Source organism: Diceros bicornis, chromosome 1 (assembly GCF_020826845.1).
Source record: "Diceros bicornis minor isolate mBicDic1 chromosome 1, mDicBic1.mat.cur, whole genome shotgun sequence".
NCBI classification, from domain to species: Eukaryota; Metazoa; Chordata; class Mammalia; order Perissodactyla; family Rhinocerotidae; genus Diceros; species Diceros bicornis.
Genome location: NC_080740.1, coordinates 59,742,325 through 59,766,884, shown reverse-complemented (window position 1 = coordinate 59,766,884; position 24,560 = coordinate 59,742,325). Strand labels below are relative to the sequence as shown.

Here is a 24,560-nt window from a genome sequence, read left to right as displayed (position 1 = left end):
TTACTTACTTTTAGGCCCATGGGTGACGTCTGTTTCCTGTGATTGAAACCACAAGAAGAAGTGGTGAGAAGCCACTGTAGGGATATGTATTATCGGGTAAGCAGCAGGCATTGGGTTGCCCTCAAAAAAAGAGCAGTAGTAACTAAGCACAATCTTTAAGGGCCCCTGAGGAGACCCTAGAAATGATCTGACCCAGCCTCCTTATCTTAATATGAGGAGGCCACTGAGGCCTAGAGGTGTTAAGTTGCTCAAGGTCATGTAATTAGGTGAGCTAGCTTTTAGACTCCTCTAACTGTTCATTATTCTTTTTCACATTGCGTGGTCACCTCTAAATTTTGTAACTGTGCCCTGCCAGAGTGTTTCCTTAAGCAAAGTACTACTGGAGAAGAGTAAACTGGTGGGCATTCTGAATATGAGAATTGGATGATGTTATTTTGCTTAGATGCTGTGCTTTATTTTTTTATGTTTTTCTTTTTTAAAAGACATATACATACATTTTCAAAATAATATCTAAGAACCCCAAATTTCTATGTTTCATTTTTATTTCACTTAGTATTTGAATATTCTAGTCATTATCTCCATGCGCAGATATTTTTACAACATTGCAATTATAGTTAACACGTTTTCTGCTTTTAAAACAATATATCAAACATTTTCCAGCTTTTTAATCTTTGAAAGTTGCTACTTTTGAAATGCAAATGTATTTTTTGTTATAAAAGTAGTATGTATTTTTCTAAGAAAATATAGATGTTTATAAAAATAGAGTAAAACAATCCCATGCCTCGTTTTCCAGAAATTATAGTTATTTTTAAATAGTTAGAACCAAAGAGAAAAATATGTGATACATGGAAGTCTCTTTGGAGCCTAAATACTGTGGTATGAAATTCTGTGTGTGTTTGTGTTAGAACGTAGTTGTACACAAGTATGCTTGCTAGAAGTATCAGAAGGACCTTATTTTAACTCTTGCTTGTGTTTCTGGTGATAAAGGAATAATGAGATTTCCCCTCATGCTGTCCCCCCACCCCAAGGTTTTCTCCAAATAAAACCTTATTCTAGATTTGTAAAATGCCAGAAAGTATTTACTGTGGCTTTATAAGATCAAGTCTGGCTTTTTGAGTAGTGGTGTAATTTTTGGATCAGTTAAGCTATTATCAGTAGGCTGTGATTATTTCTGGGTATTCAGGAATGATGTGTGAGGATAGAAAAAAAGAGATGTAACCACCATTTAGAAATGAAGGGTTTGAGAATGGGATTTAAAACAAGGTAGCCTCATATGTAGAAGCGGTATCAGCTGCAGGAACCTCCTGTCTGCCAGGCTGGGTGTGTCATACACGTGCTCACCCTTGAGGAAGAGTAGAGGTCCTGCTACTCACATCACAACATGGGAGGAGAAGACAGTTGCTACGGAGATTGGGAAACAGCATTCCTGAGTCACTGACTGTTTCCAAATGAGTGGACAACACCCCTTTTTTAAAGGAACAATCACAATCTTCTCTAAGCTCGGGCAGTAAAGAGAGAGGCCTAGTAAGAAAGTAAAGAACAAGTATCAGTATTCGGAGCTTTAGAAATATATTGAAACTTTGGAAAAATAGGTTAACATTATTTATTGTTTTTTATATATGTATTCAGAAGTTTTATCAGAACCTTAGGATGTTTGGAAGAGAGGAAGCTTTGTTTACTGTTCTCTCACCAGATGGCAGAATATGTGTGCACCTGCTTCCTGACAGCAAAGGAGATGGGCATGTCTGCCGCACCTTGTGATACTTGATAGGAAACTAGGACTTCCACAATCTGAGCACTTGCTCTATTGGCAGCTTGTTTTCCCGACCCTTGAGTTCTTGGATGGACTGGCAGTTTGCTTGGATGGACTTGTAGGAGGACTGCAGTGTTCCCAGCCTGATTTCCACCTGTCTGCTGAGTTGGAATACTGAAACCCGAGTGGACTTTCCTTCTTCCTTCTAGGCTATCAGCTGTCTAGGATGCAGGCTATGCTTGTCCCAGGGCTTCAAGATAAGCTAAGCTGTAGGCGAAAAGTTACCTTCTCCTTTTCCCCAAAAGACTTACCTTTTTGGACTATTAGAGGACTATTAGAACATATTCTGAACTTGTCTGTTAGATGATTGAATCCTAATATTAAGAGAGTTTTTCCATCATTTTAATTATAGTTGGGAAATGTGGTTTATTGGAAAGCAGACTCTTACCAGCAGTTTTAGACAGTTGTGAGAGAAATTGAGTTTGTTGCTTTGAATTTATAAGTAAATTGCTTCAAATTTGTAAGTAAATTATTGAAGCAGGGAATGGATTACAGTTACCTAATGCTCTTTAATATGGCATTTCTAGTTTGTGCTTGACATGTGCCACAGCCTGGAATCTTGCAGGGTTCCATGAGTGGTATCAGGAAAAAGATATTGATTCTGGAAGGCAGGGGTAGATCCAAAGAACTCTTTTAATTAGGAATAAAAGATCTTGGACTCTACTCTGTTCCCTTTGTTGTCTCGTATGAATTCTAACGAGTTTAATGTTCTAATACTGAGTTTAGCTGTGGGGCTGCTGAGGCAGCGTGGAACTAAATGGATGCGCTGCCAGTCTTACTTCTTCCTTTAGCACTTTTTCCTTAGTAATCATGGAGAATATGAGTGTGCCATCTCCATTTCTGGGGATCGCTAGATAATCATCAGTTTTCTTTTCCTTAAACACGTTTAACTTTATAATATTAAATTAGCTTTATAGTTCATAGTTTTCAATTCTTTGTTATTTTGTGCTTCTCTTTTAGACTGCCTTTCCTCTGAGATACCCTTTTTCTTATATTTTGTTTTTTGAAGTGGGTGCTCCAGTTCTACACAACTCCTGTTAGGCTGTTGGCACCAATGAGTAGTGATGTCAGAATCTAGTTTGTTTCTCTGTAAATAGTAGATGAGATATTGACTCATTCGATGTCATCCTTGGGCCATTCCTTGAAAATGGAAGGGAAAGTTCTTCTCTACATTTGAAGGTATCCATTATTTCCTTCTTTCTAGTTCTAATTGACTCCGTATAAGGAGTGGGAATTGAAGGAGACTAGCAAGTGTTATTGGTTCCATCATCATATATTATTTAACTTTTACAAAGCACTTTGCAAAACAAAGTGCTTTACATCCATTTTATTATTTATCCTTCACTTTAGTCCTGTGAGACAACATAGTCCTAAAGATAGGAAGACTAAAACTGTGGTAGAGAAAAAGAAAAGCTTACCCTGCCTTTACTGTCCATTACTGGAAGTGTGGCAAATTTTGTGGCAAAGCTGGAATAGAATTCATTGGTAATTGAATTCAAGTCCATGTTCTAATCTTCTGTTGCCTAAGGAACTGAATGTCAGTCCTGTGATAGAGTGAAGAAATGAATCAGGCAGACCCTGCTCTCTGTTCTGTGTGATTCTGGATGACATATACCTTACCTGGTCCTTTCTGGGTAGGTAGATTAGGATCTGAAAGAAAATTGTTGTTTGCTGCAGTGGCACTTATTTCCCATTTTACCTGTAGGTAGCCTGTGTCTTTATTGATGGCTTATTGCTTTTTTTTTTTTTTTTGTGAAGAAGATCAGCCCTGAGCTAACATCCGTGCTAATCCTCCTCTTTTTGCTGAAGAAGACCAGCTCTGAGCTAACATCTATTGCCAATCCTCCTCCTTTTTTTTTTTCCCCCCAAAGCCCCAGTAGATAGTTGTATGTCATAGTTGCACATCCTTCTAGTTGCTGAATGTGGGACGCGGCCTCAGCATGGCCAGAGAAGCGGTGCGTCGGTGCGCGCCTGGGATCCGAACCCGGGCTGCCAGTAGCGGAGTGCGTGCACTTAACCACTAAGCCACGGGGCTGGCCCAGCTTATTGCTTTTTAAAGGAGGTGGAAGACTCCCTAGGTGACATGTGTCCCGTAATTGGATATTTTCCCCAAGGGCAACTCAAATGTGTCATGTGGGCTGAAGCACCAGTCAGTGTCCCCTTGTCGCATTCACAGGGAAAGACATTACTCTGGAAGGTTTGGTCTGATAGCTTACTGCGTATGATAACAATCATACTGTACTGTCATAGACTTTGACTTGACGTTTTCCCTCATTTGGCTCAATTTAAATAAGATAATGAATGAATGAGTATACTGTGCTTGGGATGATGCTCCTAAACTTATAGTGGTGCTAATTTTAAAAATATTTATTAGATATTGGGCATATCAAATGAACAAGACATGGGTTCCTGTCCCCCAGCAACTTACAATCTGGTCCATAGGAACAGTTACAATAAATGATCTGAAAAAGGATCTGATATAAAATATTTAGAGCCTGGCTTGGGTATGTTCTTTAGTTTTTTTTGTGAAACGATTGACTATGGCTAAGTGTATAATTTATAGATGAGGAATAGCTTTTTCATTATGCCATGTTGTTGGAGTGCAGTGTCAACTAGTCCACTCTTCAAGTGTGTATTTTACAAGAAGTCTTGCTGTAGTAATAACAGCACCATTGCCTTTACAGAATGATCTCTCACCACTCCGTTTTATGATCTCGGTGGTCCCAAGAGGTGTGTGTCTGGTTTGATTTTGGGTTTTTTTTTGTGTGTGTGTGTGAGGAAGATTGGCCCTGAGCTAACATCTGTTGCCAATCCTCCTCTTTTTGCTGAGGAAGATTGGCTCTGAGCTAATATCTGTGCCCATCTTCCTCTATTTTATGTGGGACGCCTGCCACAGCAAGGCTTGACAGGCGGTGCATAGATCTGCACCCGGGGTCTGAACCTGCAAACCCTGGCCAACGAAGTGGAGCATGAGAACTTAACCACTATACCACTGGGCCGGCCCCTGATTTTGTTTTTTAATAAATAGGGCAACTGAAGCATGAAGAAGAAAATGGTTTGCTCAAAATCATACTTGCAGTTTTTTAGGATGCCAGAAATAAAATCAGGACTCGTGGTCTTTTTCCTTTAACCAAAGTTCTAGATAAATTCTAGATTTTGTCAGTTTGCTTAATGTATTAGTTTCCTGCTGCTATGTAACAAACTCAAGATTCCAAAGCAAAGCCTGCTTATCAGCTCGTAGTTCCGTTGGTAAAAAGTCCAGCATGGACAGTGTGGCTGGGTTCTCAGAGTATCATAGGGCCAAAATCAGTGTCAGCTGGGCCCATTCTCATTTGGAGGTGCTAGGGGAAATCTTCTGAGCTCATTCAAGTTGTTGGCACAGTTTAGTTCCTTGCAGTTGTAGGACTGAGGCCCAGTTTCTTTGCTGGCTCTCAAGCTCCTAGAGGCTGCCTGCAGTCCTTGCCATTTGGCTCCCTTCATGCTCAAGCCAGAAATGGCATACTGAATCCTTGTGTCTCTAACCTCTGGCCCTTAAAGGGCTCATGTGATTGGATCAGGCCCACGCAGATAACTTCCCTTTCTTAAATGTCACTTGTGCCAAATAACGTAGCCTAATCATAGGAGTGATGTCCTATCATATTTATAGTCCTGCTAATTATACAGAATGTGTACATCAGGCTAGGAACCTTGAGAAACATCTTAGAATTCTACCTACCACACTAAACATTTCCCTTACACTGAGTTAGACAGCCCATGAGCAAGGGTGGATGTCAGAAGAGGCAGAGGTAGGAATTGAGTATACTGAGGCATTAGTGCCTTGCATTGTGATTATAGGTATTATAAGAAAACCTGTAGTTCCCAGGGATCCTAGGCTTCCTAGAGTCATCACAGAATGGCGGCCAAGTGGCATTCAGCTGTGGCGTTCTGGTGGTAGTCAGTTAGTCAAGAGCTCAGATGTAGTTGTAGTTGTCCAGTATAAGTTAGCCTGAACAAAATCTTTAGAAAGTGTTGAGATACAGGCTTGCAGTTGTAAGTTTATATTACCTGTGTGCTAGCCACATGGTTCACGGGATTATTGTCCATTCTTAACTGTTCTTGTGAAGCACAATGGTAGGAATTAGAAACACTTTGTGCTTTGTAATGTACTCTGTGTTCAGAGTAATGTTTAATCATAATCTTTTATTAGATCCCTGCCAACCTCTCTGCTGCTAAGGATATTACCTGATTTACCTTCTGTTTGGCTGCATGAGCACCCTGTGCCAAGAGACCATCCTTAATTGTTTGAGAAATCTGTGCCCTTTTTCTGACTAGAGGGAAAAGTTCAAGATTCAGGAAATTGGTTAGAGGTAATCAGTCCCCTTGGATGAATTTTCTCATATCCTTGAGTTTATAATAGTTCAGATTCTGTTACTAGGCAAACAGAGGGAACCTCTGTCCAAAAGACTGCCAAGTTTAGTCCCATTGGCCCACTTTTTAAAATCTGAAGTATTAATAGATACAACTGCCACCACCACCACCACCACAAATCCAGTTATGGAAAATAAGCTTTACTGTTCATTTGCATTTATTATGATTTGATTTATTATGATTAATTATATAATAATTGATCAGGGGATCATTCAGACTCATTAAGTCATTTACTGTAATTAGTTTGGCCTCACTTGGCATACCTTGGGATCTTTTGACTTTTTTATTTTTGGTTTCTTATAGAAACCAAACTGTAAAGTGTCTAGGAAGTTTCCTATTTCCTATAGATGGTAACCAAAAGATTTATCTTACCACATATTACATTAGGATGTGGTGACTGAATCAGAGCTTTGAATTACTCTCTCGAAGGGGAGAGAAGGGACAGCTTTTCATTTTTATGTTGATTGATGATGGTCTTAATGCAGAGCAGTACCCAGCCAAGTATATTTATTTTTGATGCTGTTACTTTTGTTGCAGTGCACTTTTGAGCAATTTATGTTGATTTAAGTAAGATTTAATAATACTGAGAATCTTTTGGAGAAGATGAAGCTCATTTTAATAAGTGCAGTTTTGTTAAGCTCTTTTCCTATATCAGCTAAGGACCTTTAGAAATTTATTTACTCATCTAATTCTATTGAATAAAAAATTCCTATAGAACAAATGTTTTTCTACCCCTTTTAAAAATATTTTATGCTCGGGCCGGCCCCGTGGCTTAGCGGTTAAGTGCGTGTGCTCTGCTGCTGGCAGCCAGGGTTTGGATCCTGGGTGCGCACCAACGCACTGCTTGTCAGGCCATGCTGTGGCGGCGTCCCATATAAAGTGGAGGAAAATGGGTACAGATGTTAGCCCAGGGCCAGTCTTCCTCAGCAAAAAGAGGAGGATTGGCATGGATGTTAGCTCAGGGCTGATCTTCCTCACAAAAAAATACAGGGCTGATCTTCCTCACAAAAAAATAAAAAATAAAAGTATTTTATGCTTCTATCAATAATTGTTTGCATATAAATGAAAGATTATTATAAAAATTAAGTACCAAGCAAAGATCTAGACTGTGTAAATGACGCTCTTGCCGTTGTTAAATGGAAGTTCCCAGGAGAAGATAAACTGAATACTACCCTGGAGTCATAGTCTAACTTTAGATTCTCTGATTGTTTGCAAGGGCTCCCTCTTAGGATATCAGTGGGCCAAGCCATAAGTGAGACCTGGGGAACATAGGGCTCACAACAGTTGAGCATCTGGCAAGGCTGCAATGAAGGCCAAGTACTAGACATCCAGCAGGAATATGACCAGGGGAGTACAGTGCTCTGTATTTTCTGCTTCTAAGCTCACCATGGCCAACCTTCAGCTCTCCTGAATAAGTTAAAGTAAGAAAATTCTGTGGAGTGGAATGAGTGTCCTTGACAGTCTAGGCAGTAGAGCAAAAAGGGGAAGGAAGAAACTATTAACATATGGTTGAGGCAAGCCAAGAATCTGGGTCAGGCTCATCAGGTATTGTCAGTTTAAAAAGCCAGAATAAAAGTGGATGATGGTGATGACAGTCTTTGAAGGTCTGGCTCAAGTGTCGTTATTCCCATTTAATTGTGCTCTCTGGCACAGAACAGTCATCCTGGAATCTGTGTCCTAGGGATTTCCTTTACCTCTCTCATGTGTTAGGTCTCCTGTTTCCTATATATCAAGTCTTCCACTTTCTTGGTTTGCTCCTGCCTTTTGGTGGAACATATCACAGTAGCTACCTGAGGTGCATGGCGATAAGTTTTTTGAAAGCTTAAATGTTGGAAAATGTCTCCTCTGAACTCACATTTGATTGATAGTTTGGTTGGGTATAGAATCCTAGGTTGGAAATTATTTTTCTTCAGATTTTTGAAGACTTTGTTCTGTTGTCATCTAGCTATTGGTATTATTGTTTAAAAATCCAAGGCTGCTCTGATTCCTTCGTATATGACCAGTTTTCCTCCCTTCTGTCGAATCTTACAGAATTTTCTCCATACTCTCAGTATTTTGAAATTTTACCATAATATTCCTTTATATGATTGATTTTTGTCCTTTGTGCTGGAGACTTAACACTTCAGTACTGGGAAATTTTCTTGAATTATTTCCTTGATAACTTGCTCCACTGTTTCCTCCTATTATTTGGTATTGGACCTCCCAAACTGATCTACTAATTTTCTTATCTTTTCTCTCTTATTTTTCCAACTCTGTCTTTTTGCTCTACTTTTTGGATGATTTCCTTAATTCTTATCTTCCAGTCCTTCTATTGAGCTTTAATTTCTGTTCTCATATTTTTAACTTCTAAGGGTTCTTTTTGTTTTGAATATTTCTTGCTTTCTTGCTAAAATGGCATTATGTTCTGTCTTGTGGATATCAGTGATTTTTTTTTTAAATCTTTCTTCTCCTTGCATAGTCTCAATATGACGTTGCCTTTTTCCTTCTTTCTTTTTCTCTCTCATATTAGTGGCTTTCCTCAGATGTCTGATAGTCCTGGGTTGTCTGCTCATGTTTAAGAATGAGGGACTAAAAAGCTGATGGGAAACTCGGGGTGCATGGGTAGGGTTTGTTAGCTATGTATGCCCTTTACTGTAGGAGAGCCTGTCCAATAGAAATTATAATATGAGTCACGTAAATAATTTTAGATTTTCTGGTAGCCACATTAAAAAAGGCATAAAGAAACATGTGAAATTAATTTTAATAATATAATTTATTTAATCAAATATCTAAAATATTTAAATATGTAATAAATATAAAATTATTAAGATATTTTACATTCTGTTTTTCATATTAAGTTATTGAACTCCAGTGTATATTTTATATTTATAGCACATCTCAATTCAGATGATAAATTTTTTAAAAAAATGCTTGATGTGTATTTAGATTTCATAATTTACAAATGAAAAAGATTCACATACCCAGGGTGTTCCAAACATACTTAAGTTTAACAATAAGAATAAAATGTTTGTTTTTAAATTTAAATTTTGTTAAAATTAAGTAAAAACTTCCTTCTTCATTTGCACTAGCCACGTTAGAAGTGCTCAGTAGTTTCTACTGAGTGGCTACCTTATTGTACGCAGAGCTCTAGGGTGATCTGCTTGGACTATATCATTAGCTTTAGGCTCTGTCAGTAGCTTTAGGGCATTTTTCGATTCCCCAGAGAAGACTTTTCCAACCTCTGCCTCAAGCGTAAGGGCCAGGCTGCTGGGATTCTGAGAAACTAGAAGGGGGAAAGTGCTGAGTATCTTAGTGTATAGTATGCATAGGTTTACTTTTCTTTTTGGTATAGGGTCCCTGCCCACAACTATGCCTGGCATCACCCAGTCCAGAGACCCTCTGTTTTACCCTCGTCTAAGAATAAAGTTCCAGACTTCTGCTGGAGTAAGGGAGAGTCATCTCCCAATGGTGCGGTGGTAGAGGTGGTGTGGAAGGTTCTACAGATCTAACAGCTTCTTAAACAGCTTTCAACCAATCTCCATCCAACCTCTATTTCCATAGGTACCTCGTGACACTAATTCTGAGCCTTTTGAGGATCCTTAAGTATAATTTGGATTGTTTTGGGGCTTTTCCTACTTCTGGTAGGACTCAGCTTTCTTAGGTCTGTTGGGTTTACCACCAGTCCTTCTATTTATTCCCCAGCTTCAAAATTTGGTTGCAATTGCTCTTTTCTCCTTTTTCCCAACCTTGTAGTCTCCTTCCTTCCATCATTTTTTTTCTTTCTAAAAATTCCTTTTCTGTAGATTTACAAGGGTTAGAGGGGAGAAATTAGATGCTTTGATTTAGTCTACCGTCTTTTACCTAGAGGTTCCTATTAATCTGTTTTCTTGAGGTGACTTGGATATTTAAAAAAATTTCATTCAGTATTTATGCTTCCATCAGTATCTATATTTGTTGTTGAAGGTTTTAGTGATAGTTTTATTGGAAGACTCAGTAGGAGGGACAGGAAGGTGAAATATTTAGTGCAGCCGGGCTAGGACAGTAAGGCTTTGGTTTGGGGGCAGAAGAGAATTGACAGCAAATGAGGAGAACGATGAGAGTAGAAGCATTAGAGATAGGTAGGATGATTAGAGACTTTATAAAAAAGCTTGGACATCTGAGGCATAAAGCATAAATGTAGCTCCAGTAGCATTTTGTCTTCCTGGACTCCACTATTTTTGGTTCTTTTTACTTCTCATGATCTAGGAACCTCTTGTTTCATATCTCAGAGAATCCACAAAACAACTAATGATACAATTTAAAAAAACTGAACAAAGCTTACTGTTTGCAAACACAGTATACATAGGATCTGTAAGGAAAACACACTTAGTATTAAATAAGTAAACCATACACCTGCAATATACTGTAGCAGCAGGTTCCATCTCAAAAATTGAATTGAGCTTGCTGTGGGTGTTCTATTGGGTTCTGAAACTGTTTTGCCTATACTGCACTGTAGTTCACTTTGCTGGTAGTTGCTGCCCTCTATTGGACTAGTTGAGGAAATGCAGCTTTTATCTTGCTTGGATCCCTTGCGCTGTCCTTACTCAAATTGAGCACTAAAATGTGGATAATTTTTTCAAAGAATTAAATCTGTTTCTAATGATGCACCAAGGAAAGCAAGGGAAACTGGTATCTTCCTTCTTATGAAAAGATATGTTTACTTTTGTATCTAAAGACAAGAGTTAGTGGGCATTAAATGGGAACAATGCAGAAGAATTTGGGGAATGCAAAGAGTTTGGGCTTTGGAATCTGGAGACCTGAATTCCATACCCTGCTTGCTCCTAATCATGTGACCTCGAAGATTTACTCCACCTGTCTGAGCTTCAGTTTCTTCATTGATACAATGAGGAGGTGGGATAGATTTGAGGGCTTCTCCAGGGATTGGTATTTTTGGAAAGCAGCCCCAGATTATGGTGTTTGTTCATAGGAGACATAATGACTAAGTCTCAGGTTCTGCCCTGAAGGAACTTAGTCTGGAAAGGGGTAGAGGAGGCAGACAATCAAAAGATAATTGTAATTCACTGCTAGTGCTATGAGACAGGTAAGTAGTTATTCCTGTGGAAACACAGATATCATCCTGCAGGTCCTCTTGGAGTTAGCCTTGAAAGCACAATCTAGACTGAGGGCAGCAGCAGCCTAGGGAATGTCTGGGGTAGAGACAGCATGATCTGTTTGTGGACCTGCAGCTAGTTCAAGATGCTCAGAAGACAGGGTTTGAGGTGGAGAGTTGGTTGAGAGATGAGTCTAGGGAAAGAAGCCAGGAGTGTCATATGTCATGCTAAGGAATTTGGATTTTAACCTGAGGGCACTGGGGAGCTCTTGAAGGATTTTACATGGGAAAATAACGTGGATAGCTTGGCATTTTAGAAAGATTACTCTTGGATGTAGTATGGAGAATGGATTTGGTGTGGGGCAGACAGGACTGCAGGCAGAAAGATCAGTTATGAGGCTATTGCAATAAATCAAGCAGGAGATAATAATGGCATGAACTTGGGTAGTGGTAGTGCCATGAAGAGACATAAATTGAGTCTGTAGGCAGAAAGAACGGGTTGCTGGTTTCTCCTTTCTTTAACTTAACCTGCGTCTGTTAACAGTCCAGCTGGCACTGATTCATTAGACCCGGGTTCTCTAACTACGTTACATCCATCCTGGAATTGTTTGGGTTGCTGCTTGGTTCTGAGGGAGCATTTGAGTTTGGAGGACAAGGTTCTGGAAGCAGTTGCTCTAGGAGCAAATAAGTTTAACGTAAGTGGTAATGGCAACCTAAACTATACACACATCCTTTTTATGGCTTGTTTCACCTGTATGTGCCAGGTGACTTAGGGTGGCGACAAAAGGAACTGGTGGTCTCCTTAGGTATTGCTCTCTCTGCCTCACCATCCTTCTGCCTTCACTCCCCAGTAAGTAGCACATGCAAAGTAATTTTAAATTCCATTGACGCTGAGCAAGGTTCTTATGGTTTCTGATGAGTGATTAGCACTCAGTCAGCAGAAGCTTGACCTCCTCTGGACCGTGGAGGGCAAAGCTAAGATTCACAGTTTACACTGGATTTAACTAAACTCTGACATGGGGAACATGAACATAATGATACAGATTTTACTGGTCCATAAAAAAGTTAGTAAAATAGCTTTGTGGCAGGGTCAAAACTAGTTTTTCATTAGTTGAGGAAGGTTAGTCAAGGTGCATTTACTATAGTCTTCTAAGGATGTTAGCAAAAAGAAATACAGGTTAAAATTAAGCGTTAGGACAAAGAAGGATCCTGCTTTCTCACACCTGCTTGTTCAGGCTTTTTTTTTTTTTTTTGGTAAAGTATAGCATATGTACAGAAGAGAACATAAAACGTACAGAATAATTATAAACCGAACATCCATGCAACCACCATCCATGTTGAGAAATAGAATCTTGTAAGCTCCCCAGAAGCCCCCTTGTCCCGTTCTGCAGTCACAACTCTTCCACCTCCCCAAGTAACCACTGTTTTGACATTTGTGGTAATCATTCCCTTTATTATTTTATATCCTAAATAATAGAATTTAGTTTTGCATGCTTTTAAACTCAATGTAAATGAAATAACACGTTCAGTTTCATGTTTATGAGTAGCTGTAAGTTCATTTACTCTCTTTGTGTGATAGTTTTCCACTGTAGCAATATACCAGTTTACCCATTCTACTCTTGATGGCTATTTGTTTTTGTTTTTGTTTTTGTTTTTTTTGTGAGGAGATCAGCCCTGAGCTAACATCCATGCTAATCCTCCTCTTTTTGCTGAGGAAGACCGGCTCTGAGCTAACATCTATTGCCAATCCTCCTCCTTTTCTTCCCCCCAAAGCCCCAGTAGATAGTTGTATGTCATAGTTGCGCATCCTTCTAGTTGCTGTATGTGGGACGCAGCCTCAGCATGGCCGAAGAAGCAGTGCGTCAGTGGGCGCCCGGGATCCGAACCCAGGCCGCCAGCAGCGGAGCGCGCACACTTAACCGCTAAGCCACGGGGCCGGCCCTTGATGGCTATTTGGATTGTTCTGTTTTATAGTGTTGCTGTGAACATTCTTGTTATACACATCCTGCTACATATGTGCAAGTTTCTGTGGGGTAGATATATGGAAATTGATGGGTTGAGTTGTAGTGTATGTGTGTGTTTAACTTTACTAGATAATACCATACTGTTTTCCAAAGTGGCCGTAGCAATTTACATCACCACCCACGGTGTGTGAGAGCTCTTGCTGCTCTATGACTAGAGAGACGTGAAAATTTTTGCCAATTTTGAGAGTGCGAAATGATATCTTACTGTGGTTTTAGTTTGCATTTACTTGTTTACTAATGAAGTTGAGCATGTTTCATAGGTTTACTGGTCATCAAATATAGAGTCTTTTCAGTTCTCCATCTTTTTTTCCATTCATTTGTTAGTGACCTTAAGACTCTTCCTGCCCCTTACCTAAGGGAATGTGCTAAGGAATAGTTTGGCAGAAATCTTAGCCGGTGGGAAGTAGCTTAGATCCTTTCAACTTATTTTCTCTTCTCTTTCCCTCCAACCCTTCTGGTGTTTGGGAGGTTTCCCAGCATTTCACTGATCTCTCTTCTCTTTCTTCTCCCTCCTTTTTTCCTGTTTCCTAGACTCTGAAGCGGCTCATGGCAGATGAGGTAAGGAAATTTTTGTTCAGCATGTGCATGTTCTAGCTCATTTCCTATGACATTTACAAGTTGCCATAACTTTGACTTTCTATAGCTTGTAATGGTGACAGGTTCTATTCTTAGAGCACCCCAAAGCTTTTTCCTAACTCTTTGCTCTGTGTTTGGCCCATTGCATGCATTTCCCTGGCATGTTCATTGGTTTCCAAGGTTAGGCACTTTCTCTAAACTCCAAGCTGACTTGCAGGCTGGTTGCCACTCATGTCACTTGAAGCCCCACAATGCTTGCAGATGTTTACTGTTATTTTCAAACAGATGGAGCTGATGAGCTGCAGCTTATCGGTGGCTCTTTGTGATTTGAGCATCTGTACTTGAGGTTTGAGGAATGGTTCATAAGCATTTGGTTGGCAGAGAGATGGTATATATTCCCTTGAAGTACATTGTATTCTTTGCAAAGGGGATTTTGAAGAATATGTATTGAACTTTTGCTGCCTACATAACACAAGTGCTGTGGAGTGTACAGAAGAAAGAAAAAGGAATGGTTCCTGGTTTTAAGGCGTTTACTTGTTTATTCTGTATGACTTATATCTATTAAAATCTATGGTCATACTCACCTCTCGAAGGGGGGGATCCTCTGAGGGCCTGGCCACATTTATTATTGGAAAGCTGGAGGGAAACAGGGCATTTTATGAAGATAGCTCTGTACATGAGATGTTTTCAGTTCTGTGCTGCTAGAGAGCTTAGAAATGGCAAGGGAGCTCAAGAAGAAAGTTTTCTCTTTTTAGAGAGGTTCCAAATCTTAATACTTCGGTCCTCTTATCTACGGATGAAGATGAGAGTACAGGGTCAGTATGCTAAATTAGATATGAGGAAGACGGATTTCTTCTTTTCATGTAAGGAGAGTCTTGAACTGCCCACAAACCAGAGGAACCATGCATGCGTAAGAGGTTAGAGGGTTGGCTATTTGACGTGTGGTTCGTTGTGTAAGTGAAAATGGATTACTGCTAATACTTCTTTTTCTTTCTCAGCTGGAGAGATTTACCAGCATGAGAATTAAGAAGGAGAAGGAAAAGCCCAATTCTGCTCATAGAAATTCTTCTGCATCGTATGGGGATGATCCCACAGCACAGTCATTGCAAGATGTTTCAGATGAGCAAGTTCTAGTACTCTTTGAACAGATGCTGGTAAGGTCCCACCCGAAAATGTTGCTTCTTCCTGAAAATGCATTTATGGGCATGGTGGGCCCTTTTTTGTGCTCGGTCCCCCTTAAGTAGCCTTTAATTACCCAGAATTCTAGGCTTAACAAGGAACTTCTTAATAGCAGTCCCGTTAATGAAGGGACTAAATATACAAACACCAGTCCATAAGATTGGAATCTCTGAGTTAGGCTTGGAAATATCTGATCACTGACCGCCTTGTTAACGTCCTTCTGCCCAGCAACACGTTAGCCACAAAGACGTAGGATGAGTGGACCAACTCATATGGTAGTGTGGAGACTACCTTTGGGTTAGCCAGAGTAGATAAAATTTTGAAGCATTCACAATGAATGCTATACAAAGAAGAAACTGAGGAATGGAAAGGCATCATTTGCTCAAGGTCTTCTATTTAGTGGTGAATCTGGAAAGAGAATTCTGATGCTATAATCACTAGAAGACCTTTCAAGATTGTAGCTGAAGTCAGTTGAGTAGTGAAATATACATGGATGTGACTTAACTTTGCTGTCCTTATTGAGGGACACTAAGTGAGGAAGACACTCAGTGAATGTCCACTAGTGGTAAGTCTTGGAAAGTTTTGAGTACATGCTTATAAGGTTTCATAAGACCTGTATATTGCCTGGATATATGATCTCAGATTCAAATAGAGACTAGTGGCAGGCCTAACTTAATTAAAAGCATGGGATTAAAATCCTTAACACAGGGCCTGGTATATAGTAAACACTCAACCAGTACTACTAGTATTATTTTTCACTGAAGCTTTCAGTTTGTCTCTTAATAATCCAAGTGCATTAAGAGTCTAAGAGTATGATCTATCAAGACAATCTCTTGGCCTTGGATTGCAAATTTAAGTGTCTTTAGGGCCAGAGAGATAGCGTAAATAAGTTAACCAGGCTAGATAGAAGATGATAAAAAGGAGAAGGGACTGTGGGAAAATAAAGCATTTTGGTATGGTTAGAAAGGCCTGCCACAGTTCAGTTCCGACAGGTGTTGTAGCATTCCATTTGGGGTTGCTAGCCCAGTAGTGCCAGATATTTCTATCTTTCAAAAGAAGCCAGAAATCTGTAATTTTTTAAAAACAGTAATTCTTTAATAGCATCAAAAATAATAGCCAGCATTCAAATTTCCCCCATTAGGTCATTTTTTAAAAAACAGTTTGTTTAAGTCACAATTCCAAATAAGATCCATTGTACTAATATTCTCAAGTTTCATTTAATCTGTAGGTTTTCCTCCCTCTATTTGTCCTTGCTATTGCTGTTAAAAATTTGTTGAAGAAACTGTTTGACCTGTAAAGTTTCCCATAATCTGAAATTTGATGATTGCATCCCTTGATGCTAAAAATCCATATTTAAATGTGAAGTTTCCTAAATTTAAAATGTTGAGCTAGCCAAGAAAAACATACTTTATCTTTGGGTCTGATTTGACCTGAGGGCCACCACTTTGCAACTTCTGCATTCAATTTATCTGTAAAAAGAGGAAAAAAGCATCAGGAATTGAATCAGAAAATGTCAAATTAATATTCCTGTTTGGAGGCAACGATGGCAACAATTCCTTCACACACACACACCCCTGAGAAGAAATAGGATATATCCATTTTTTACCCCACCTATTATTTTCCCCATTTCAAATAATATTCTGGACTTGTTAGAGTTAAACTTGTGCTCACTGAGGTACTGGGCTCAGACACGTGGTTCTACATGTCATAGGCTCAAGCAGAGCTGTTCCCCCAATACCACACTCCAGGTTATGTCTGTTGACGGGCTTTATCACAGAGTTTCCAGTTCTTTCTTTGTGGGAAAGGAGTTTGTACAGGTACTGAGTTAACCAGGGGTAACGGATGTTTAGGCCCTAGTGTGGTTTTGCTGGTGTTCGGATGATGCCAGTGTTCCAGTGCTTCGGTCTGAAGAGATTATTAAGGTCCATCCTAAGTGCAGAAAATATTATGCGTCCTTCTTTTTCAATAATGCAGAATAAATTTTACTTCTATATTAAGAGTCCATTTTTGTTAGGAAAAATGTAAGTGTATGTGTATAAAAATGTCTGTAGGGATTTCTACTAAAATGTTAACCACATTTATCCCCGAGGAACTTTCATCATCTGTAATAGCTTAAATCTCTAGAGATCAGGAAAATTTATATATTCAATAAGAATTTAATGTGAGATCAACTCTTCACTAAGTATGCTAAATATTAAACATTGAAAACTTGTAAGGAATTCGAGGCAATTTTGTTTTTTTCCTTTTTTTCTCCCTCTACTAGCTGGATATGAACCTGAATGAGGAGAAACAGCAACCTTTGAGGGAGAAGGACATCATCATCAAGAGAGAGATGGTGTCCCAATACTTGCACACCTCCAAGGCTGTGAGTCCTGGGGCAGGTACCCATGACATGGGAGACTGTGCCCTTATCTTGGACCTGTTTGTTTTGCCACTTTTATAGAACGTTTTATGTCTATATCAGTTCTGTTTCGTTCTGTAATATAAGCCTACTTATTGTTTACTCTCATTTGAGTTACCATTCTTACATACTTTTTGCCTGATTCAATCTTCATGACGTATGTATGTGGAATGGGATGGGAAATTCTGAGTCTCACATAGTTTGGTGGTATGTATGATGGGTGTCTACTCTGATATTCTGTAAAGTGTATTGACTAGTACTAGTCCAATTTATGACTGCATCCAGTGTGTACTAATCTCTCTATGTGCTCTTGTCTAGGGCATGAGCCAAAAGGAGAGCTCCAGATCCGCCATGATGTACATTCAGGAGTTGAGGTCAGGCTTGCGGGATATGCCTCTACTCAGCTGCCTGGAGTCCCTTCGTGTCTCTCTCAACAACAACCCTGTCAGGTGAGGATTCTGAGGAGGTAACAGGAGTGGAGCCCAAGGTTAGAGTTCACTGGTGGGGATTGAATATCAAAGGAGTCAGGGAAGTATGAGAATGTTCTGGATTGGGAGTAAAGAGTTGCCAGGTTAATCTTTGTTTTGGTGAATAAGTATTTATCGGTTTGATTTGATATTGCATTGTCTTTATCTGTTCCTTATAGTTGGGTGCAAACATTTGGTGCTGAGGGCCTGGCCTCCTTGTTGGATATCCTTAAACGACTTCATGATGAGAAAGAAGAGACTGCTGGGTGAGGACTTCCAAGTTTTGACATCTTCTAGGTGGAGGGTAGTAGGGGACTTGGCTCTTTGCTCTAAAGGAGAAAGTAGCAGTTAAGTGTAAAGATACAGACTTGGAGAATAGGCTGTTAGCTGAGAATGGGGTTTATTGTAGGGGTGACTAGAGGATGAATGATGATTATAGATACAGGAAAAGGAAGAGGAACTTAAATTTCACAGTGAATAACACAGGATATATACCACATAAGACTATGAGTCTCCCAGCACAGGTTTTTATCCAGTCTGGAAATAGGGTCTGGTTTAGTCCAGAGTTCCCATGTGATCTGGTCTGGGTCATATCTCATTTGGAGGTCTTATAATACACTTGATCAGTTTGAGACTAGTTTTATGACAGTCTTTAGGATTGGAATAATACTAGGGATACCTTGGACTGTCTTAGGCTACCCTGAAGCCAGCCTGACCCAACGTGACTTCCCTACTTCCTGGGATCTTTCCAAAACAAACACAGGGCCTATACCTCTTGAATGTTCAGACTTGAAGCCTTTGAAGTAGTGAGGGAAGCAGTAATAGATGGATGTTATCCTGATAGAATTTAGCACTTAAGAGTCTAGAGGGAGTTAAGGGAAGATTTTAATGTAATGCTAAATTCTTGGATTGAGAGAGGATTAACCAAAGATATTTGCTGCTGGGGATCCCTCTTCAGCTGCCTGTTTTTGCTGGTGTTTCAGGGCAAAGTTCTGTGTGCTAGAATTTACTCAACTACTAGTTTGCAATAGTCCTAAGACCCTTGTTTGCAAGATTGAAGTCAAATGGGAGAGGGGTATAGAATAAAGTGACTTCACTGATAATGTCTTCTACTTGCAGAAGCTACGATAGCCGTAACAAGCATGAGATCATTCGCTGCTTGAAAGCTTTTATGAACAACAAGGTGAGATTTTTCCCATTTTCATTCCAGTTCCCGTCGGTACCCCTATTCTTTCTCCTCTATTGGCCAACTCCAAAAAGGACCTAGGAATATGAGGTTCAAGACTTATAGCTTTCCCTTTTAGTATCATGACTTTCTGATTGCCTTATATACATGCTTCTATGGACGTTTTTCCCGTTTTCATGTCTGTCTCGGAGGGTAGGCTCGATTTTCTTCCTCTTTTTATACTTTCTTTTGCTAATTCTTGAATTTCCTGGCCTGTAAGTTATTGTTTTTGGAAGGTTTACTTTATTCTCTGCTTATATGTGTGTTTTTTTCCCAGACCATTCCTACTGTAGAATCTTTTCAAATCATCTTTTTGTGTGTGTAGAATATAAACCCAGGGAGCCCACAATTATTTTTTCCCAAGTACAAATCTATCTTCCTTATATTTTGATTTTGTTATAATTAACTTATTCCTTTAGAGGGGGGGGCATTAAAAAGAAACATAAGAATCAAAGATTTTTATTCTTGGAAGACATAGAATTCTGTTGTATCTACTAGAAAATTATTTTGCTATGCTCATCTCTGTTTAGCCATATTGGGAAAAGCGTTCTACCCCTGTATTAGTTTGCTAGGGCTGCTGTTACAAAGTACTACAAACTGGGTGTCTTAAACAATAGGAATTTATTGTCTCACAGTTCTAGAGGCTATAAGTCCAAGATCAAGCTGTTGGCAGGGTTGGTTCCTCCTGAAGGCTGTGACGGAGAGTATGTTCCATGCGTCTCTCCTAGCTTCTGGTGGCTGGCAATCTTTGACATTCCTTGGCTTGTAGGCGCATTACCCCAATCTCTGCCTTTGTGTTCACATGACATGTGTGTGCATGTCTGTGTCCACAGTTCCCCTTTTTATAAGGACAACAGTCATATTGGATTAAGGGCCCATCCTACTCTAGTATAACCTCATTGTAACTTAACTAATTACATCTGCCAATGACTCTATTTCCAAATAATGTCACATTCTGAGGTACTAGGGGTTAGGACTTCAACATATGAATTTGCGAGGTAAACACCATTCAACTTATAACAACTCCTAAACTTGCCCCTGTTTGGATGCAGTCACCTTTAAGCCTCCCTTCTCTGTACTTGTCCTTCCAGTTTGGAATCAAGACCATGTTGGAGACAGAAGAAGGAATCCTGCTGCTGGTCAGAGCCATGGATCCTGCTGTTCCCAACATGATGATTGATGCAGCTAAGCTGCTTTCTGCTCTCTGTATCCTACCACAGCCAGAGGACATGTATGTGACTGGAATTATTTCTCCTCTCCATTCTCTTTTTTACCATCTTCCCTAGTCTAGAGGAAAATTGAGTTGCTTGGGTATCTGCTTGGTCTTAAATACTGGGTAAGACTGTATTTCTTCACAGATCCGAACACTGAATCTTAATATTTAAGTGATGGGGGCTGTTCTGAGTGGAGCACTGATTATCAGACGTATAGCAGGATATCTCCTAGATCTCCATTAATGTCTGTGTTGTCTAGGACAAGGGTTTCTTTTTACTTTTCTTTTTAATTCAGAAATAACTCAACATTATTTTTAAAATTCAAACAATATAGAAGTATATAAAGTAAAGTTTAACAACCCTCATCCCTTTGGCAGATCCTATTCTGCAGAGGTAACCACTGTTAATGGTTTGGTACAGTCTCATAGACATTTTTCTAGCACAGACAAATATATTGCATTTCCTAGATTCTAAGACATCTTCTGCCACTGCAAAAGATGGTATCTTAAAACAAAGAAAAGATGGCTTTTGCCTATAAAACCAATCACATGATTGGATAGATTTTTATTTTTGTGGAGGAGTTTGATTTAGAAAAAGCTAAATCATACCATTCATTCTTTTCAACTTGTTTCTTTTTATTTAACAGTAGATCTTGGACATCCTTCTATGGCAGTACTTCTAGATCTACCTTATTATCTTTAGTGGCTATTTAGCATTCCATAGTATTTATGTCCCATAATTTATTTAACAGTTCCTCCCTTGTTAGACTTTTAAGTAGACTTTTTTTTTTTTTTTAACAGATTCTGGTCCCTACTGTAGATGATAAAAAGAGTCTTTACTATTACAAATGGTACTATAATAGAATATCCTTGTACATATATTCCTTCATATTTATGCATTTATGTTGGATAGATTTCTACAAGTAGGCCAAATGTTATGTGCATTAAAAATTGATACTTTTTAAAAATAATTTTATTTATTTATTTTTTCCCCCAAAGCCCCAGTAGATAGTTGTATGTCATAGCTGCACATCCTTCTGGTTGCTGTATGTGGGACATGGCCTCAGCATGGCCAGAGAAGTGGTGCGTCGGTGCGCGCCCGGGATCTGAACCCGGGCCGCCAGCAGCAGAGCGCACACACTTAACCGCTAAGCCACGGGGCCGGCCCAAAAATTGATACTTTTAAATGCCCCTCCAAAAGTTGTACCAATTTATACTCCATAGAACAGGGGTCTTAATTTAGTATCCATGGGTAGGAGTTTATGGATGGGCTTTAGGGAGTACATTTTTCTAAAGAGATGGCCATTAGCTTTCTGCAGTTCTAGCTTCTGCTCTAGGTGATGAGAAGAATAATGTGAGAAATCCAGAGCATTGATAATGTTCTATTTCCTAACTGATCTGTGCCCCTCTATAGTCCGCCTGTTGTTCATGTCTGTGTCAGAGCACCTGGGCAGTTCTCTCACGTTCCTTTTTCTTGGGCAGGAATGAAAGGGTTTTGGAGGCGATGACAGAAAGAGCTGAGATGGATGAAGTGGAACGTTTCCAGCCACTGCTGGATGGATTAAAAAGTGGGACCTCCATTGCACTCAAGGCATGTATATCCCCTGAAACTGGGCCCAAGAATGGAATTCAAGATGGAAAGACTTGAGTTCATTTGACCTTTTAATAGAACACCTGGAGTAGTTCCCAACTATATATTTTATATTTCAGAATTTGTTCTGAAGGAAAAATGATTATCCTTCTCTCCAAGAAGGCAGAGAAAGAACTGTTTTCCTCATTATGAGATGGAAAAAAGGCATGGTATCTATTTACAAGCTGGAAAAACCAAGGCCTAGAACAAATTATATCATCAAATCCTTGGAATCATTTAGACCTCTGAGCTCTCCAAACCTGTGCTCAAACCGGGTCATATTGCTGTAACAGAAAGTCATTCTTGTAGTTTCTATACTGCATCTTCTAGGTTATATTTGGAGGCCTCAGAATGCATGTCAAGAGAATGGAATCTTTATCTCCAGGAGTTAACACTGACAAAGCTGCTGAAGTTTTTTATTTTAGGTGGGATGCCTACAGCTCATCAATGCTCTCATCACACCAGCTGAAGAACTTGACTTCCGAGTTCACATCCGAAGTGAACTGATGCGCTTGGGGCTGCATCACGTGTTACAGGTGAGATGCAACACTTCATTAGAGAGGCTGGGTTGATTTCTTTTTACTCTTATAGCCCAGTCATCCCTGGGATAACTTTGGTTTTCAATTTAAAAACCAGGTTGAAAGGTTTGGGTTTCTTCTAGCCAGCTTAGGACACTTCTGGGTTTCCTGAGCTATACTTTTGCCATTGACAGGACCTTCGAGAGATTGAAAATGATGATATGAGAGTACAACTAGCTGTGTTTGATGAACAAGGGGAAGAAGATTCCTATGACCTGAAGGGACGGCTGGATGACATTCGAATGGAGATGGAATATCCTTTTACTGACTGGGTTCAAGACAGACGAGACATTCAGTTGTAGATCCCTGTATGGAATTGCGTGGGGGTGATGACTCAGAACAAGGCATCAGCCTGTGTGTCTTCTTGGTAGAAAAGGCAGGTGTCTTTTGATTGCTGTTGGATTTATTTACCTCAGCATGGACCAGGGAAGTTAGGAAAGGTGATTTGAGGGTTGCTCAGCTTGGAAGCAGCCATCAAAATTAGTATAGGCCTCCTAGAACATGATAGCTTAGCTTACTATGATGTAGAGCTCAGTTTTGGAGAACACATACAAGTCGGGGAGTGGGGTTGTAATTGGTTTTCCTCTGTGTGTCCCTGAGACTGACAGAGGGAGTAATTTGGTTGCCTATTGATATTTGCCACAAATGACTTTGAGGCAGTTATCTTTTCGTTTCTGACTACTGCTTTATTTTCAAGCTAGGTGCAAGGAATCCTCTGTCTCTGTGTATACTACCACCCAACTCACTGGTCCCTTGGCCAAAAGAAGTTTATAGAGCTTAAAGTTTTGGGCAATGTTTACAGGAGGAACAGCTGTTAGAATAGAAGTGGCATCTTGCTACTTTTCCTGATAGTTGGGCAAGCCACCTGTCAAACACAGGTTTTAAATATATACTTTCCTTAGCCTCTTTTCCACTGACTTCAGTGAAGTCTTCCAGATTCTCTTAAACACAGTGAAGGATTCAAAGGCAGAACCACACTTCCTGTCCATTCTGCAGCACCTGCTCTTGGTCCGTAATGACTATGAGGCCAGGTAAGATGGTATACTTGTGGGAAGTTTTGAATTTGAGCATAAGTGGAGAGAGCAAAATCCTTAAATTCAAAGATTGTCTGTAAAGGGAAGTAGCAATTTTTAGTTCTTTCAGATTGCTTGGAAGTAGAGATTCAGCAATAGTACTATCCCTCATAGGAAAGATCAAGCTCCAGTTCTTGGATGGGAAAGCAGTGGCACAAGGAGGCAGGTGGCAAGAAGTTTCGATTATCTGAAGTAGATAGGGTAGCTGATGTGGAAGAGGGGGATTTCTTGGCATGGCAGTGATTCTTCTGTTAATTTTATTAAAAGGTCTTTTCCAGAATGTTTATCCTTACGTCCCTCTATTGTCAAAGCAGTTAACTTTTCTTGATCCTGAATACTTCTGAAAGTTATATTTTGGTTTTCCCTTAATCACCTTGTTTTGTTTCTTCCATAGACCGCAGTATTATAAGTTGATCGAAGAATGTATTTCTCAGATAGTTCTGCATAAGAATGGGGCTGATCCGGACTTCAAGTGCCGGCACCTCCAGATTGATATTGAGGGATTGATTGGTAAGCATATTCTTCTATCTGGTTCCTTAAAACATCACTTCTACCTTTCATTTGCATCTTTCTTTCAGTGAAAATTTCAGAGAAGATATCTTTCTAGTCCCCAAGTATTTCCATTTTTGCCCTTTTTAGGTGATAACCAATATTTTTGCTAGGAGTAGAGAAGCCTTTAATTTATTTCTACACAGTTCTAAAAGTGTATCCCTTCTCACACACCACCCCACCTTTTGAAGAGACTTCAACTATCATCTATGATTCCTGCTGGTCTCAGAGATTCCTAAGTTACTTGTCAGCCTTCTCCACGCCAGGCAGCATGGTGGCCTTATTGCATAACAGGCATTCAGAAGTTATGTGTTGAATTTAACTGCAAGTTCCACTTCTTTGTCTAATGCAGAACAT

General features: G+C 39.6%; 1 protein-coding gene across 2 annotated transcripts in view; it reads left to right on the top strand.

Moving 5' to 3' along the window:
• The window catches only part of DIAPH1 (diaphanous related formin 1), a 109,757-nt gene that overhangs the window by 10,363 nt on the left and 74,834 nt on the right, over window positions 1-24,560 (top strand). The window contains exons 2-13 of one of the 2 annotated variants that reach the window (XM_058542746.1): window positions 13,844-13,870; window positions 14,887-15,042; window positions 17,331-17,432; window positions 17,787-17,917; window positions 18,115-18,201; window positions 19,055-19,118; window positions 20,252-20,391; window positions 21,856-21,964; window positions 22,429-22,539; window positions 22,716-22,834; window positions 23,496-23,612; window positions 24,049-24,164. In XM_058542746.1, the coding sequence (XP_058398729.1) occupies window positions 13,844-13,870; window positions 14,887-15,042; window positions 17,331-17,432; window positions 17,787-17,917; window positions 18,115-18,201; window positions 19,055-19,118; window positions 20,252-20,391; window positions 21,856-21,964; window positions 22,429-22,539; window positions 22,716-22,834; window positions 23,496-23,612; window positions 24,049-24,164 (1,279 nt within the window). The remainder of the gene's footprint in view (window positions 1-13,843; window positions 13,871-14,886; window positions 15,043-17,330; window positions 17,433-17,786; window positions 17,918-18,114; window positions 18,202-19,054; window positions 19,119-20,251; window positions 20,392-21,855; window positions 21,965-22,428; window positions 22,540-22,715; window positions 22,835-23,495; window positions 23,613-24,048; window positions 24,165-24,560) is intronic. The other variant, XM_058542751.1, reaches the window with a different exon arrangement.